Genomic DNA, 14,426 nt, shown 5'->3' on the forward strand with positions numbered 1-14,426 from the left:
TGTTATCGCGGAGGTGCATTAGTCTCCCCTGCTCTCGCTCAATCTTTATGCCCGTTAGTTCCTCCCTTCCCTACCATGCCTGCCGACAGTCCTTCCTCGTCATGGGCGGGAGGGCCTGGAATGCTCGCGGATCTTCTTGCTCTCATTAGCGTTTCTGCTGCCTCATCTCTAACGCCCTTCTCTCCCCTTCCCTCCCGCCCCCGTCCCCTCCCCTCGCCCATCCCTGGTTTCCCTGCGCCATTGCCTCTGTACCTTCCCGGTGGTACAACGACCAAAAACATTTTAAAGATATTGGTATAAAATAAAATATTTCAGTTAAAATGTTAAAAAAAATGATACATATTTTGTTTGTAAAGTAATGACTAAATCACTCTTGACTTATCGATCGCCATACTGTCCACCCTATACAATTTCTCCCACTACGCTCATTCCAGAACTGACAAATTGAAAACTACTCCTCTCTCCAGTACAAAATTGTAAAAACTAAATCATTGGTACTAATTACTTCATAATCTTCAGTATACATGATGTAAAAATATTTTATATGACAGTTACAGTACAGTCGTTTATTCTTTAACCGTCAACGGCCATGGCGCCTTGGCGGGCAGTAGGAGGGTATGGCGAAAATGGGAGGGTCTGGCTGGCAAGGGAGCAGGATACAGACACAGACGGGAAAATAAGCATGACACATGTCAGAGTTTTTTAGGAGGACTAGGATGTATGTTCTGATAGCAACGTGACTGGCGAACAAGGCAAACAGGGATAGGATCCATTTCATGTCGATCGAGATGTTGCTGTTCAAATGTGAAATATTCAACAAATGATTTCACCTCACAATCATTTTCATCTCATGACTTGAGTTGAAAGTCTATTTGTTTTGAGATGATTTCGATGCAAGAACTGAGGCTGACTAGGAGGGGTTCGGGGGTCAGAGCAGAACTTGGATCTGACTGAACTTGCAAAACTTCCTGTATGCTGGATAGAGAGAAGGACTCAATCAGCTCTGAAATGCCCCTTCAGTTGAGATTGCGAGCAGAAGCAAACCGATTCGTGCTTGATACATGTAGAATAGCCACAGCATCTTGCTCGTCTTTGAAAGCAAGAAAGGATCAACCATGTTCCTTGCTGATCTTTGTGGCAGGTTGAAATGAGTGAAGCTGTCCATTTGTGCTGCATAATTCCTTGACTTGCTCCACACCCGTACTCGTCGACGTGATATCCTCGGGGGCCAGGAGCTGGGACATTCTTATCCGCAATGGGCGACGTCGAAGTGCCCCCGGGAGTTTTCCCCATCTTCCTTACCAACACCACCCAGCAGATGTTCCACGTGGTGTCAGGGACAGATGTAACCGAGCAGGCTCCTTACAAGAGGGTCTCGGTCGCCGAGATCCTCAAGGACATCCAGTTCCGCGGCGTCATCAGTGACTGGCAGCCGGCCAAGGCCCAGATAGAAAAGTTCAAGAACGGCGATGTGCCTGCTGAGGAGCTGGAGGTCCTGGTCGTCCTGGACGAGGATAATGTATACGGTCAGAACTACTACCTGTGCTACACGGAGGAGGCGGCTCAGAGTGTTATCGAGAAGTTTTCCAGCCAAAAGGAGGAAACGGCCCAGGAGGCAGTGGAGGAGGCGGCGGAGGAGGAAGAGCCCCCTCCCAAGGAGATCGTCGACCCTGACCTCGTCAACCGGCCATGGATCGAGTGGGTTCCGCCGGAGGGAGACACCAGCAAGGCCGTGAAGACGTCGGAGGAACTTGATGCGCTGGTTGTGCGGGACTCCCAGGGCCCGAGGCTGAAATTCAGCATGTCGAAGAAGCGAAAGCTGTTTGGAGTGGGAGGGAAGCTGAATGACGTGGACCATATCGAGGTGGAGGACTTCAAGCCCTATCGTGACCCTCAGTACAAGGAAAACCAGGAGATGGGGCCAGGAGTGTATGGGACCAGGTGCCTGCTGCGAGATAGCGGCAACCAGTGCGTGTCGAGGACGGTGGAGATGTCGACTCAGACTCCCCGCTACCGTCTTGTGAACAGCATGGTGCAGTATGCTCCTATCATGCAGGAGCATACCGAGGAGGAGAAGGCGCTGCTGTGCTCTAACATCAACGAGATGCTGGAGAGGTCGGTCCCTCTTATCATGGAGGCCATACAGACCAACGAGACGATCCAGGTCTTCCAGGATGACCTTGCGAACCTCGGGGACGAGGAAACTCTGGGCAACACGTCGGACAACGCGATCAAGGAGTACAGCTCTCCGTTCACTGACATCAACTACAGCAAGAACAAGATCATCTCAGCCATCGACTGGATGCCTGATGCCAAGGGAGTCGTGGCCGTTGCCTGTACCGACCGATCGAGCCTGGACGAGCAGGTCGAGTATGACGGTAAGGTCCAGGTGTCTCATATCCTCATATGGAACTTCAAGGATCCCATTCACCCGCAGTTCGTTCTCGAGGCTCCATCGGATGTCCACAGCTTCCGCTTCAACCCCAAGAACTCTGACATCATCGCTGCTGGCCTGGCGTCAGGCCAGGTCCTTCAGTACAACATCGGGCCTGCAAAGGAGCAGGCGGCAAAGAAGGAGAAGGGAGGAGCGGCCGCCAACGGCTCGGAAGAGGGCGCAGGAAGCAAGGATGAGGTGAACTTGATCAAACACGAGCTGAGCTCGACCATTGAGGGGAGCCATCGGAGAGCCATCAGCGACCTGATCTGGCTGCCTGCAAACAAAGAGGTCTATCCTCGCACCGGCCACCTGATCCAGTCGACCATCACCGACGGCATCCCGCAGCAGTTCTTGACTGTCTCCTCAGACGGCATGCTGCTGTTCTGGGACTTGCGAGCGAAGAAGGAGGACAAGAGCGGATCGCTGGTCTGGACGCCCATCTACAGGATCCTGATGAACTCCCTCGAGTCCGCCGGAGATCTGAGCGGGAACCGGCTGTCTCTCAGATCCGCCCTCGAGGGAGAGGATGCGACCAAGTTCAACATCGGGACGGAGGACGGGGAGGTCGTCGAGGGTAGCTGGATCCTGCCGGAGGAGGAGGGAGCGACGTATCTCAAGTCTTCTTACACAGGACACTACGGTCCCGTTGTCTCGCTGCAGAGATCGCCCTTCTTCGACGACACGCTGCTCACCGTCGGCGACTGGACCTTCTGCATCTTCAAGTCGGGGGCTAAGGAACCAGTCGTTCGCTCCTCCTTCGCCCCGACGTTCCTCACTCGGGGGAGGTTCAGCCCTACGAGGCCTGGAGTGATCGTCACGTCGCGGGCTGACGGATGTGTCGACGTGTGGGACCTGACGGACCGATCGCATGAAGCATCCTTGCAGCACAATGTTGGGCCGGTCGCCATCACGGCGCTGGAGTTCTGGACAGACAACAATGCAAACTTGCAGGTGCGTTGGGATGATGATGATGATGATGATGATGATGATGATGATGATGAGGAGGAGGAGGAGGAGGAGGAGGAGTATGATGATGATGATGATGATGATGATGATGATGATGATGATGATGATGGTAACGATTGGCATGATCACAATCGCGATCACATGAAAGTGTTCTCGTTTCGAGTGCACTTGCACACTCTATTTGTCTTACTACCTCCTTGTTCAGCTGCTGGCAGTGGGTGATGCTCAAGGCACTTTGCACATCCTCGAGATCCCCCGCAACCTCCGCCGTCCTCTTCCCAACGAGCAGACTCTAATTGACAGTCTCCTTCAGAGAGGTACTTGTTGTTCCCATTTCTCTTATCACTGACCGCCCCTCCCCTTTCGCTCAGAGCTTGCTCGGGTCCGCTACATGCATACACGCATGGCGTTCAGAGAGAAGGAGCTCGCAGTGAAGGAAGCCGAGGACGAGGAGAAGAGGTCTGCACGTTCTCCTTGGTATCCACGAGTTCTTATAGCCCGCAGGCGTATAGAGGAGGAGGCAGCAGCGAAAGCAGCGGCGGAGGAGGTAAGAGCTCCTCCAAGGTGCAGCATGAATGATGTGTTGCGCTGCTAGGCGGCAGCACGAGAAGCTGCGGAGGCTGAAGCGCAGGCGCTAGCGGCCGGAGACGAGCAGGCAGCGGAGGAGAAGCCTGCTGATGTACCTTGTCTCCTTGGCCTCGCACGGCGTGACAAACCACAGGAGGGAGATGAGGCAAGTGTGCAGAAGCTGAGCAAGGAGGATGAGGATGCAGAGGCGAGGTGACCAAGGCTGGAGGTGGTTTGAGAAAGGTTTGATCTTTCCGCTTCAGGTACCGGGCGATAGAGGCGCAATTCCGCGAGAAGCTGGATCTGAACAAGACCTGATGTTGCTACTGACCAGAGTGTCGGTAGAGTTGCTACTCACGATGAAGTCGCCATCAAGATATGATGCTGGGCTCATACACCTCTTGCTGCAACCTCGTCTGACGCGAAGAGCAGCTGGGGGTCCACAAGATCTCTGCCCTCCATCGGCCTCATCTGTAGAGGGGATACATCCCTCCTGCCTGCTCCGCCCCCCTCGGCTCCGGGGGGCTCATACCTGACACTGCCTCCTCTCCGTCCCATCACCTGCCCCGTGATCAGTCGTTAGCGAGGAAGAGGAGGAGAGCTCACGGGCTGAGGAGACTGTGACGGCGGGTGCGCTATGCTCTCCAGCTGGTGGAGAAGCTCCGAGGTTGGGCTGAGGGGGCGATCAGCCTCGCACACAGCCTCTGCTTCCGTCCCTCTGCTCCTCCTCCTGTTCCAGTTGACCTTGGGCATCCCTTCCGGCAAGGGATAACATTCCACATCCTTCACCCTATGGAAGGGCAGCTCTGCCAGCCCCTTCTTGTCCACTCGGAAGGCCCGGTTATCGCCGTCTGACGTCTTGTCTGCCTTCAGGTTCACAAACCCATTGTGGCTCAACGGCTTTGCCTTCTTGACATCACCATGATCCTGCTTGTCACCTGGCACACCACAATCAGCCACCAGAGCATGGTTCAAGGAGCTTACAGCATGTGGCTGCCTCTGCCAGTGGCTGCGAAAGGAAGTCTAGTCCGTCAGACGATCGAGATCTATCACAAGATGCCACGTTGCCCATCCTCGACGAGCTCCAATCGATCAGAGTGTTTGTTCAGCGATCATCCTCCTCCTCCCCGTTACCGGCTGACCATCTTGGCATATCACCGAGTCCCCGCCCTCCGGCCATGCCCATCGGATACACCCACCCCCTGTAATAACCATCGGAGTTCTGAAGAACGAGGGGTGGTGAATATCCCGATTGTTTTTTTCTGTGCTGTCAAGCTGATGGGGGAAGGATTTTTGCTGTAAGAGTAAAAGAGACTCGGGAGAAGAAACGAAGGAGAGAAGAGAACAGGATGGAGAAGAGGAGTAGAGGAGTAGAGGAGTAGAGGAGAACAGAAGAAGACAAGTAGAGGAGTAGAGAAGAACAGAAGAAGACAGGAAGAGGAGTAGAAGACACATGCCCTACCTCTTGAACATTCTCCTTCACCTCTTTCTTGCAAAGCTTCGTTTCGTCTTGCACTGACTTATCTTGTGCACGTCACGATGAAACACAACTAGAAACTCACTTGAATGAGCGAAGAGCCTAGCAACGATACTCACAGCCCACTCTCTATCCTGAATGATTGGCGCAGTGAACCTGCCACTCACGGTAAAGTGAAAGTGATGTTCAAGTGAATGAACCAACTTTCAAACACGTCCAGCGATGGTTAGCACTAGAGAAACAACATCCATGTGCAAGAGCAAGGGGTCGGATGCGGGTTCAAGAATTCATGGTCAGGATAAGCAGGATTAATTTGCATTCTTTCATTTGCCATTCAAGGAATTAAAACAAAATCTGCATGAGGAGAAGGAAAATCGACTTCTTCCATTGTTAGAGCTCGCTTGTTGATCACGCAGACCTGAAGAATTTCAAGTCGCGGTCAGCAGATGCCCGCTGACTACCCGAGTCGACCCGTTAACACCCTTTAAAAGAACAACCTCCATCGCAGGGAATCTTAGCCTCAGTTGTGGCTTTCAAACAACCAGTGCTTCACTGAGATAGAGGATCTCCTTGCTTCCTCGTCGTCAAAGTCCTTCCATACAGCCAGGAGCTCACTCCTTCCTCGCTCCGGAGAGAACTGCGAGTACTGAACCTGATAGATCCCCTGCAACAACCTTCCTGGACTCAATTGCCCTGTGGCAGATCCCGGGCTGGCGAACCGTTGGTAGGGAGCAGATCTAACATGGACTCTTTCTTGGGCTTCTACCTGTCTTGCGGACTCAATCTCGACGAGAATCTTCAAGGACTCTGCCCAGATGTCGTGCAGTCTGTTCTGTTTTTCCGGTTCGGCGTCCAGTCCCCGCTCCACTTCCGTTGTCCCTCGTTTCATGCTCAGGACGTCATTCCTGCAGAGACGCGCGAAGGATCGAGCTCGCTCCATATCACCAGCCTTGAACGCCTTCTGTGCCTGCAGCAAAAGTTCTCTCGGTCCCTCCAAACGAGCGCTCCTGGTCTGGCTCGCCGAAGTCTCCCTCAGCCTTGGCAGCATGTTGGAATCTTGGCCGTCCAGAGCCTCCATGAGGTCTGCGAGCAGCATCTTCAGCTTCTTGCCCTCGTAGCCCTTGGAGATCATGTACTCGTGTGTTCCCTTGATGATCGAGTAGACGATGGCGAGGTTGCACATGCGGCCCTCCAGGTCTTGACTCCTCATCACGTGCCTCTGGACAAAGTCCGTGCCGCACAGGATCTGCTCGAACTCCTTGTACATCTGGCTGGCTGCCGCAGGATCGCTCTGGCACGTGCATATCTTCAGTATCTTCCCCACTCTCTCTCGGAGAAATGGCTCGATGTTGGGTTCATCGATCTGCAAGCAGAGGTCCAAGAGAAGCTTGTAGAAAGACTCTGACGCTGTCTCGGTGACAGGCACCGGGTTCTGACCGGTCTCATTGAGCGATTCATCCTTCACGCCTGACTCAGCAAGCTCGGACTGAGCAGCATCACTGCGCGGCGACGAATATTGTTCCACGTCAGACTTCACGCTGGTCCATACAGGGGGTGCCGTTGCGCCTTTCAGAGCTTGCAATGCCTCCGCCCTCTGGCTCAATTTGCTGTTGGGCGATGACATGAATACGGATCCTCTGAGTTCGACCCTTGTACACAGCTGTCTATGCCACCTCCAAGACCGTCAAAAAAGTTGTCATGACCTGGAAACCACTCGCTGGAATTCAAATCCAAAGGCACTGTTCTATCAATACAAATTGGTCAGAGCCAGGAAAACGACATGACAGTGAACTGCAATGAGGCAGCTTAGTGGGCCACGATAAGTCATGGAAATGTCAAAGGAGTGAGGACTAGGACTATCTCTGAAACTAACTGAGCCAGCACAAAAAGTCTGAACCTTATACGTCTTCTACGAGTTTGAGGACTTTCTGACTCGACCCCCTAGCTGATGCGACCGTTGAATGAGCCATCTCCTTGCCTCTGCTCTGCTTCTTTGCTTCTCCTCACCTCCTCCTCACCCACGACTCTCGTCAACACTGATCAAGTTCCTTCGGTTCTCATTTCTTGCCTCAGTCGGGCAAGTTCATTGTTCCTCCGCCGGTTTTGACTCACCGCAGGTTAAACTCCGAACCCCCGACAAAACCCCTCATCACCCCTACTATCGACGTTCACAGTACCGGTGATACAGTTTGAACCACGGGTGGTCTTCCCCTGCTGACTTTGAGTGTACGCAGAGAGCTAACCGGTCGGAATCGGGTCGCCCGGCCGGAGCCTCCGTCGCCCGGCGGCCCGGCCGCCTTTACTACCCGGCGGCTACTGAACTCGGAACTTATTAGGAACTATGGGTGAAGCGACCCAAAGGCGTAGGTTGAGGGTGGGTAGGTGGATGACAGAAGGGGGTGGGGGTGGTTTTGGATCTGTTTGGTAATTGAAAGGTCCTCAAAAATTTCGTTTCACACTGATTAAATGAGGGATTTTAACAGAATTATATAAGAAAATTTGGGGAAAAAGCCGAAATAGGTTTTCAAATTTGGTGAGAAGGAATGGGGTGATGCTGCTGATGTAGGGGGGTGCTTGAGACGAAGGGGTACTGTATCACAAAGCGCAATGCCGGAGATCGTTTTGAACACAAGGCAAGTAATGCATGGGAACCCGATGGCGCTAATGCTCATGATACTCATGGCTATAGATTTGCTCCTGAAAATGAGCAGGGTCAGGGTCAGGGTCAGGGTCAGGGTCAGGGTCAGGAAGCAAGGAATAGGGAAGTTATTAGGATGGTACTTGATCCCGATGCAAGTCCAAGGTTGTTATGTAGGGTGAGGAATCTGCCCAAAGAGAATTTTGATTTTGTGGAAAAACATATCCTATAGTTGGACAGATCAAGTTTTCTTGATGTATTACACTAACACTGCTCGATGCTCTTTTGTTTTTGGCTAATTTCATTGCGACTTGACAGGAAGGAATTCGACGACTGTTTAAAGAGCGCGGGATCGAAACTGGTCGTAATAGATTTTTTTGCCACTTGGTGTGGACCCTGCAAAATTATCTCGCCGTTTTTCCATGAACTCTCAGAGAAGTACCCCCATGTCGTCTTTGCTAAGGTGGACTGCACTGGTTCACTTTGCGTCTTGTTCCATGACAAAGCGACTAGGTTGATGTCGACCAGAACGAAGAGACAGCCCAGAGTTGCGGCATCAGTGCCATGCCAACGTTTCAATTCTACAAGAATGGCAATCTTGTACATACGGTATCCCATGCTTGTTGACTGAGATATGGCATGTTGCTGCCGCTCTCAGTATTTTTGTTCTTTGTCCTCTAGTAGCAATCGTGTTCCTTTTACTTGCACGCTGCTGAAAGAGGATCCTTCCTGACAACTTCTCAGATGAGAGGAGCAAGCAAAGAGGGGCTCTTGCAAGGAATTCAAGAGCACTCAGGCAATGCTGCGGACTCCCTCATGTTTGACCGAGCCACTCACTGTCCTGGCAGGAGACTCTTGGTCTACTTTGTCTGGAGGTCAGAAGCTCTCGGATGGCGCAGACTCTAGAAGTGCTGACCCGAGAGCTGCTGCTGCTGCTGCTGCTGAGAGAAGGGCAGCAGCAGCAGCTGCTGCTGCCTCCCAAAAGTGACACTCTGACCTTGGACTTGGGTGTGGCGACTAGTGCTCTCCGTTGTCTAATCATATCACAGTGACCGTACTGAACCTCAGGCTCCGCAAGGGGTGAGTGTGTCGAACTAGAAGAAATTACTGATAAAAGGACCCGAGCCGATCCGACCATGATGTAACTTAGTACCGTCCGAGAATCGCCGGAACGGGGGCCTTGCCAGGGTTCAACGGTTGCCCATCGCCCTGCAGACAAACGGTGAGCGGAGTCACGGCTGCGCTGCCCAGTCACTCAGGCCAGTGGCACACTGCGGCCCGGCGAGTGGGCGATCGGGCTGATGATCCGATCCGGTGATGGATCGCATGGGCCAGCGGCGTGCCAGTCAAACTCTCCTGTAAACCATGACGACCCTTACTTGAAGGTCGTCCGAGTCATCATGCTCGGATGGCAGTGAACTTGAATGCGGCTTGGAAACTCGCAAGTCTAACAAACTCGTGCTCCGTCAACCGTTCCGATCAGCGGACCCGGCCGGCCGGGGCCCCGCCGGAGGGCATCCGGCGAGTCATCACAGACCGGACATCCGATGCCATGATCCGTCCGATCCTTCCACTCTCCCGATCACTGACTTCCGTCATCCGTTTCGGTACCTCGAGGGTGGGGTAGGAAAAGAGTGATATCGGGGGGTGAAGGTGATCGTTCTAATCTGAGATCCATGTCCCAATGGAATTGGACTGCAAAGAGGGAATCGGAGGAGGGAGGGAGGGAGGGGAGGGAGGGAGGGAGGGAGGGGAGGGAGGGAGGGAGGGAGGGAGGGAGGCAGGGAGGCAGGGAGGCAGGGAGGCAGGGAGGCAGGGAGGCAGGGAGGCAGGGAGGCAGGTGAGAAGCTGGCAACCAGGAAGAGATGGAGGAAAGTTCTGCAGCTATGGTAGATCCTGGTGCTTGAAGCTGAAATAGACTGAGAATATTTCGGGAAGGGAGCGATTTGCGGGATAGCCGCTCATGGAAAGAGCAGTGGAAAGAGCAGAGCAGGACACCTAGGATGATGACAGGATGTAGTAGGAGATCAGCAATGAGAGAGCCATTTGTCTGATTGACTGAAGTTGACACATCTATCGCTTTCTGTTCTCCATTCCGACTTTGTTTCACGAATTGCTGGGTCGTATATTCGAGCATTGCTCCTTCCTCTCTCTAACGGTCTTCTTACTTCCAGCCGTGCTGGCACAGTTCTCAAGGAACGAGCCGCAAGATGGCCAAGGGAACATGATCTCGCATTTGCACTGAGTGCGCCTATCGTCCTACTGGTTGCTCAAAATGCTCCTTGTAGAGCGTTATCACTCGGTGGAGATAAGGGTTGAACGAAACAGACAGAGACGAGTTCTGATAGCGAAGAATGCAATCTTTGCTACGCTGAGCATTGTCCTTGTTGCATCATTCGCGCTCTGGGACGGACGCCATGGAAGCACCGATCGTTCCTTGCTCGCTCCAGTCTTGGAGAGATCGGATGGTTATCTTGGTAAGCTGGATCCTGGGATCATTGCGAACATGAACCTCTCTGTTGACCCCTGCGACAACTTCTACGAGTATGCCTGCGGGAGTTGGATAGCGTCGGCCAAAGTGCCCACTGACCAGAGCGAGCTGCTGTTGAGCTGGGACGAGACACAGGATAGGGTTGACCTTGAAGTGAGGAAGTTGATGGAGCAGCAAGCGCCCGAGGACTCTCCCATGGAGAGCGTGAACAAGTGGTACAAGTCATGCATGGACGAGGAGAGCATCGAAGAGGCTGGGGCCTCGCCCCTCAAGATCTTTCTGGACGAGATCGACGCCGTTGAGACGGAGGAGCAGCTTCATTCCATCATCGCTCGTTTCATCAACACGGGGATCTTCATCTTCATCAACTGGCGGGTCGAGCCCTACGTTCTAGATCGCGGCTCGTACGCTATCATACTCGACCTTCCTAACTTCATGCTGCCCAGCCTGTCCTACTACCTTGACGCGAACGAGGCGGGCATGCGAGAGGTCCTCCGGACCTTTTTGATCGATACCGCGATCCTTGCAGGCTACCCTCGAGCAGAAGCTGAGAACTCAGCTGAAGAGAGCATCTCGATCGAGCAGGAGCTGGCTGGCTGGATCGCTCAGGAGAACGATGCCATGCCGCAAGCAGGCCCAATGGCGGTGAACATGAGCACCCTGGTGGAGAGGTACCCGGGGATCCCTTGGCGGGCCATCTTGACGAGGCTGACGGATCACTGCGAGACCGTTGGCTTCGACTGCCTGCAGTCGGTCAAGAGAGACGCTGACAAGTTCCTCTTCATCGACCTCTCGTACCTCGAGCGCTTGTCCTTCGCCCTCCACACTCGACCTGCAAGGAGCTGGATCCCCCTCCTGCGTCACTCCCTCATCCACTGGGCAGCTCCTTTCCTCGACTCGAGGTTCAGGAACGCAGAGTTTCAGCTGAGGAGGGGGCTGACGGCTGGCTTCCTCCCTCAACCGCGGTGGAAGTTCTGCATCCAGAGGACCGGCGAGGCGCTTCCGTCCATGACAGACATGATGTTTGTGAGCAAGTTCTTCACGCCGCAGGACAGCAAGGTGGGAGGAGAGGTCATCAGACGCCTGAAGACCTCCTTCATCCATCGCCTGCAGAACGCGAACTGGCTGGACGACCCCACGAGGAGGAGAGCGCTCAGCAAGGCCGAGAGCATGGCTCTTAACATCGGGGCTCCTAATAACTACATGTTCCTCCGCCAGCCAGTCTCTTCCAGCTTCTTCAACAACAGGTCCCCCTCCTCCCCCTCCCCTTTTTCCTTGTCTTCCCCAGCAGCCGTTGACTTGCTGCCCCTTCGTCCTCCTCCTCCTCCTCCTCCTCCTCCTCCTCCTCCTCCTCCTCCTCCTCCTCCTCCTCCTCCTCCTCCTCCTCCTCCTCAACCGTGACCATGACAGTAGCTCGCAGCTTGAAGGCGGGCTCTCTGAACTTCCTTGAGAAGCTCAGCCTCGTGGACGTCAAAGTTGACAGGTCGCTCTGGAAGCTCCCAGCAGACACTGTCAACGCCTGGTATGACGGAGCAGTCAATGCCATCTTCATTCCCGCCGGTTCGCCCCTCCCTCCCTGCCTGTCACTCGGTCCTGACATCCTCTCGTCCCTCCTCTCTTGCTTCATGTTGGTCTCTCCTGCTCCTCCTCGCCCCCTTCTGCTCTCCTCCTCTCCCCTCCTCCCTTTCTCTCGCAACAGGGATTATGCAGCCTCCTTTCTTCGACAGGAGCAAGCTTGCAGCGCAGAACTTCGGAGGGATCGGGACAGTCGTCGGGCACGGTGACGATTAACCACGAAGTTGTCAGCACCTTTTGACACTAGCATGAAGAGATTACCCACGGTTTTGACACCAAGGGGTCGCTGGTGACCTGCAGCCTTGACAGTTTGACTTTTTTTTTCTGACCGTTGAGCCCTGCAGCTGAACGAGAACGGAGAGCCGGAGTCCTGGTGAGGGTTGAAAGGTGCTCGCCGCTCAGTATCTGACTGGTCAAACGCTTTTTTTCCAGGTGGACCGCGGAGACCAGGAAGAGGTCTGAAACTGTGCTCGAGCAGCTGGGCTTGTGACCCAGCGGGCAGGTTCCAGGAGAGACTGAGCTGCATCGAGGAGCTCTACGACAGGTTTCGGATAGCAGGTGGGACCATGGAAGAGGGAGGGGAATCTTGACTTGTGGGCGGTGAATTCTTGAGAGTTGAGAGATTCAAAGTGGACCAAGAAGAAGCTCTCTTCTCTTCTCTGTTCTCCCCTTCCTCTGCTTTTCTCTCTTCCCCCCCCCCCATCCCTGTCTTCATCTCTTCCACTCTGCCTCTCTCCCTTCCTCTCCTCTCTCCTCTCTCCTCTCTCCTCGTTGCTCTGCTGTTCTCTCCTCTCATCTTTGGCGGTTGTCCATTGTCGTCAACTTGACTAGCTGCTGTCCAGGTGTCCCGGTGGACGGGATCAACACAGCAGCTGAAAACGTTGCTGACATGGGGGGCGTGGCGGTCAGCTGCACGCCCAGCTGTTGTTGATATTGACACGTCCAGCCAGGTGTCTCTTCAGGCCTTCCGCGAGTGGCACAGGTGCATGCTCTAGAGCTCGAGCTGGAGGCTCTCTCGATGCTTTCCTCATGCTGTTCTGGCAGGGAGAAGCTCAAGTCTGAAGCTTCTCAAGGGATGGTGCAGGTCTTCTTCCTCTCCTACGCACAGGTGCACGTTCTCTTGTTCCCTCTCTTCACTCTCCTCTCCTTCCCTTGCTCCTTGTCCTCCTTCTGGGTTTCCTGCCCACTGTCCTCCTCGTCCTCTCTCTCGTCCTCGTCCTCGTCCCCAATGTCCTCCTCGTCCTGACCGCCTTCAACTCAGTTGTGGTGCGAGAAGCAGCGATCGGCCATCACGGAGAGATTTCTCGTTTCACGGGTCCTACCCATCACTGATTCTTTCCTCCCTCCCATCCTCTTCGTCCCTCCTCCTCCCTCCTCCTCTTTCCTCTTGCTTCCCTCCCCTGCTCTGCACTGCCTGTGCTTCCCTCGGTTTCCCACATCCCTCCTTCCCCCCTCGCCCTCGTTCCCCTCTCCTCCCCGCTTCCTCGCTCCTGCGTCTCACTTTTGATTCTATCTAGGACCCTCATGCTCCGAAACCTTTCCGGGTCAATGCAGTTGTTTCTCAGAACCCTTCGTTTGCAGAATCTTTCAGGTCCTCCTCATCCTCCTCTATTCCTCCTTCTGTCATCTCCTCCTGACCTCTCTGCCCTCCTGCTCCTGCTCCTGCTCCTGCTCCTGCTCCTACTCCTGCTCCTGCTCCTGCTCATCTTCTGAAGTCCACTGCAGTTGCCCTGCAGGTTCACCCATGAACCCTCATCAGAAATGTAAATTGTGGTAGTCAAGCCTAGTGTCCCTCACTCTCCTCCTCCTCCTTTCTTGCCCCGCTCTTACTTCCCCCCCCTTTTCTTTCCCTTTGCTAGTTCCCTCTCTCCCCCATCCCTCCCCTCTCTCTCCCCCCTCCCTCCCCTCTCTTCGCTGTTCACTTCTCCTCTCCTCCACCTCCTTTCCTCTGACCTTCTCTATGTACAATAAACAATAACTTGGAGAAACTTGGTACGTCAGCTGTCGAAGTGAAACTGCAGCTGCTCCTGACCAGCCTTCCTCCTCTTCTCGTTCCAACACCTCAGCGCCTCCTGCACCGCAGACTCTTCAGGCAGAGCATGGGGAGCAGAAGCTGACATCCGGAGGTAGGGGAAGGAGGAACAGAGAAGAAGGGGGGGGAGGGCGGATGGAGTTTATGGGAAGGAGAGGGAGGGAGGGAGGGAGAGGGAGGGAGGGAGGGAGGGAGGGAGGGATAAGGAGGGAGGGAGGGACAAGGAGAAGGGAGGGAGGGAAG

The 14,426-nt window shown here is 54.2% G+C and overlaps 5 protein-coding genes across 5 annotated transcripts; 3 read left to right on the plus strand and 2 right to left on the minus strand.

The window, feature by feature from the left end:
- Positions 1 to 1,255: 1,255 nt before the first annotated feature.
- GUITHDRAFT_161883 (hypothetical protein) lies at positions 1,256 to 4,340 on the plus strand (the record flags this gene model as incomplete). Its single annotated transcript, XM_005837091.1, has 6 exons — positions 1,256 to 3,337; positions 3,609 to 3,720; positions 3,775 to 3,862; positions 3,908 to 3,950; positions 3,999 to 4,183; positions 4,234 to 4,340. 6 exons carry the CDS (start codon positions 1,256 to 1,258, stop codon positions 4,286 to 4,288), a joined length of 2,565 nt encoding a protein of 854 aa, XP_005837148.1. The 3' UTR covers positions 4,289 to 4,340.
- Positions 4,341 to 4,360: 20 nt separating this feature from the next.
- GUITHDRAFT_103982 (hypothetical protein) lies at positions 4,361 to 5,042 on the minus strand (the record flags this gene model as incomplete). The annotated part of the gene is made up of 3 exons (XM_005837092.1): positions 4,361 to 4,531; positions 4,577 to 4,908; positions 4,955 to 5,042. 3 exons carry the CDS (start codon positions 5,040 to 5,042, stop codon positions 4,361 to 4,363), a joined length of 591 nt encoding a protein of 196 aa, XP_005837149.1.
- Positions 5,043 to 5,967: 925 nt separating this feature from the next.
- Positions 5,968 to 7,071, minus strand: GUITHDRAFT_103983 (hypothetical protein; the record flags this gene model as incomplete). The annotated part of the gene is made up of 1 exon (XM_005837093.1): positions 5,968 to 7,071. The coding sequence occupies one exon, from the start codon at positions 7,069 to 7,071 to the stop codon at positions 5,968 to 5,970; it is 1,104 nt and encodes a 367-aa protein (XP_005837150.1).
- Positions 7,072 to 8,049: 978 nt separating this feature from the next.
- On the plus strand, positions 8,050 to 9,218 carry GUITHDRAFT_85403 (hypothetical protein). Its single transcript, XM_005837094.1, has 5 exons — positions 8,050 to 8,080; positions 8,404 to 8,548; positions 8,599 to 8,694; positions 8,830 to 8,881; positions 8,934 to 9,218. Exons 1-5 carry the CDS (start codon positions 8,055 to 8,057, stop codon positions 9,071 to 9,073), a joined length of 459 nt encoding a protein of 152 aa, XP_005837151.1. The 5' UTR covers positions 8,050 to 8,054; the 3' UTR covers positions 9,074 to 9,218.
- Positions 9,219 to 10,360: 1,142 nt separating this feature from the next.
- On the plus strand, positions 10,361 to 13,788 carry GUITHDRAFT_103984 (hypothetical protein; the record flags this gene model as incomplete). Its single annotated transcript, XM_005837095.1, has 11 exons — positions 10,361 to 11,823; positions 11,997 to 12,136; positions 12,276 to 12,356; positions 12,406 to 12,440; positions 12,496 to 12,524; positions 12,584 to 12,607; positions 12,654 to 12,709; positions 12,994 to 13,055; positions 13,102 to 13,133; positions 13,196 to 13,259; positions 13,669 to 13,788. The coding sequence occupies 11 exons, from the start codon at positions 10,361 to 10,363 to the stop codon at positions 13,786 to 13,788; spliced, it is 2,106 nt and encodes a 701-aa protein (XP_005837152.1).
- Between the last annotated feature and the right edge of the window lie 638 nt (positions 13,789 to 14,426).

This window comes from Guillardia theta (genome assembly GCF_000315625.1).
Source record: "Guillardia theta CCMP2712 unplaced genomic scaffold GUITHscaffold_15, whole genome shotgun sequence".
Classification (NCBI taxonomy): Eukaryota; class Cryptophyceae; order Pyrenomonadales; family Geminigeraceae; genus Guillardia; species Guillardia theta.

What these genes read in the sequence shown, in the direction of transcription:
- GUITHDRAFT_85403 (XM_005837094.1), top strand. Translation starts at nt 8,055, where the DNA reads ATGCCGGAGATCGTTTTGAACACAAG. An exon ending in CCCATGTCGTCTTTGCTAAG is followed by an intron (nt 8,549 to 8,598) that starts GTGGACTGCACT and finishes CAAAGCGACTAG; the next exon opens with GTTGATGTCGACCAGAACGA. An exon ending in AGGAATTCAAGAGCACTCAG is followed by an intron (nt 8,882 to 8,933) that starts GCAATGCTGCGG and finishes CTGTCCTGGCAG; the next exon opens with GAGACTCTTGGTCTACTTTG.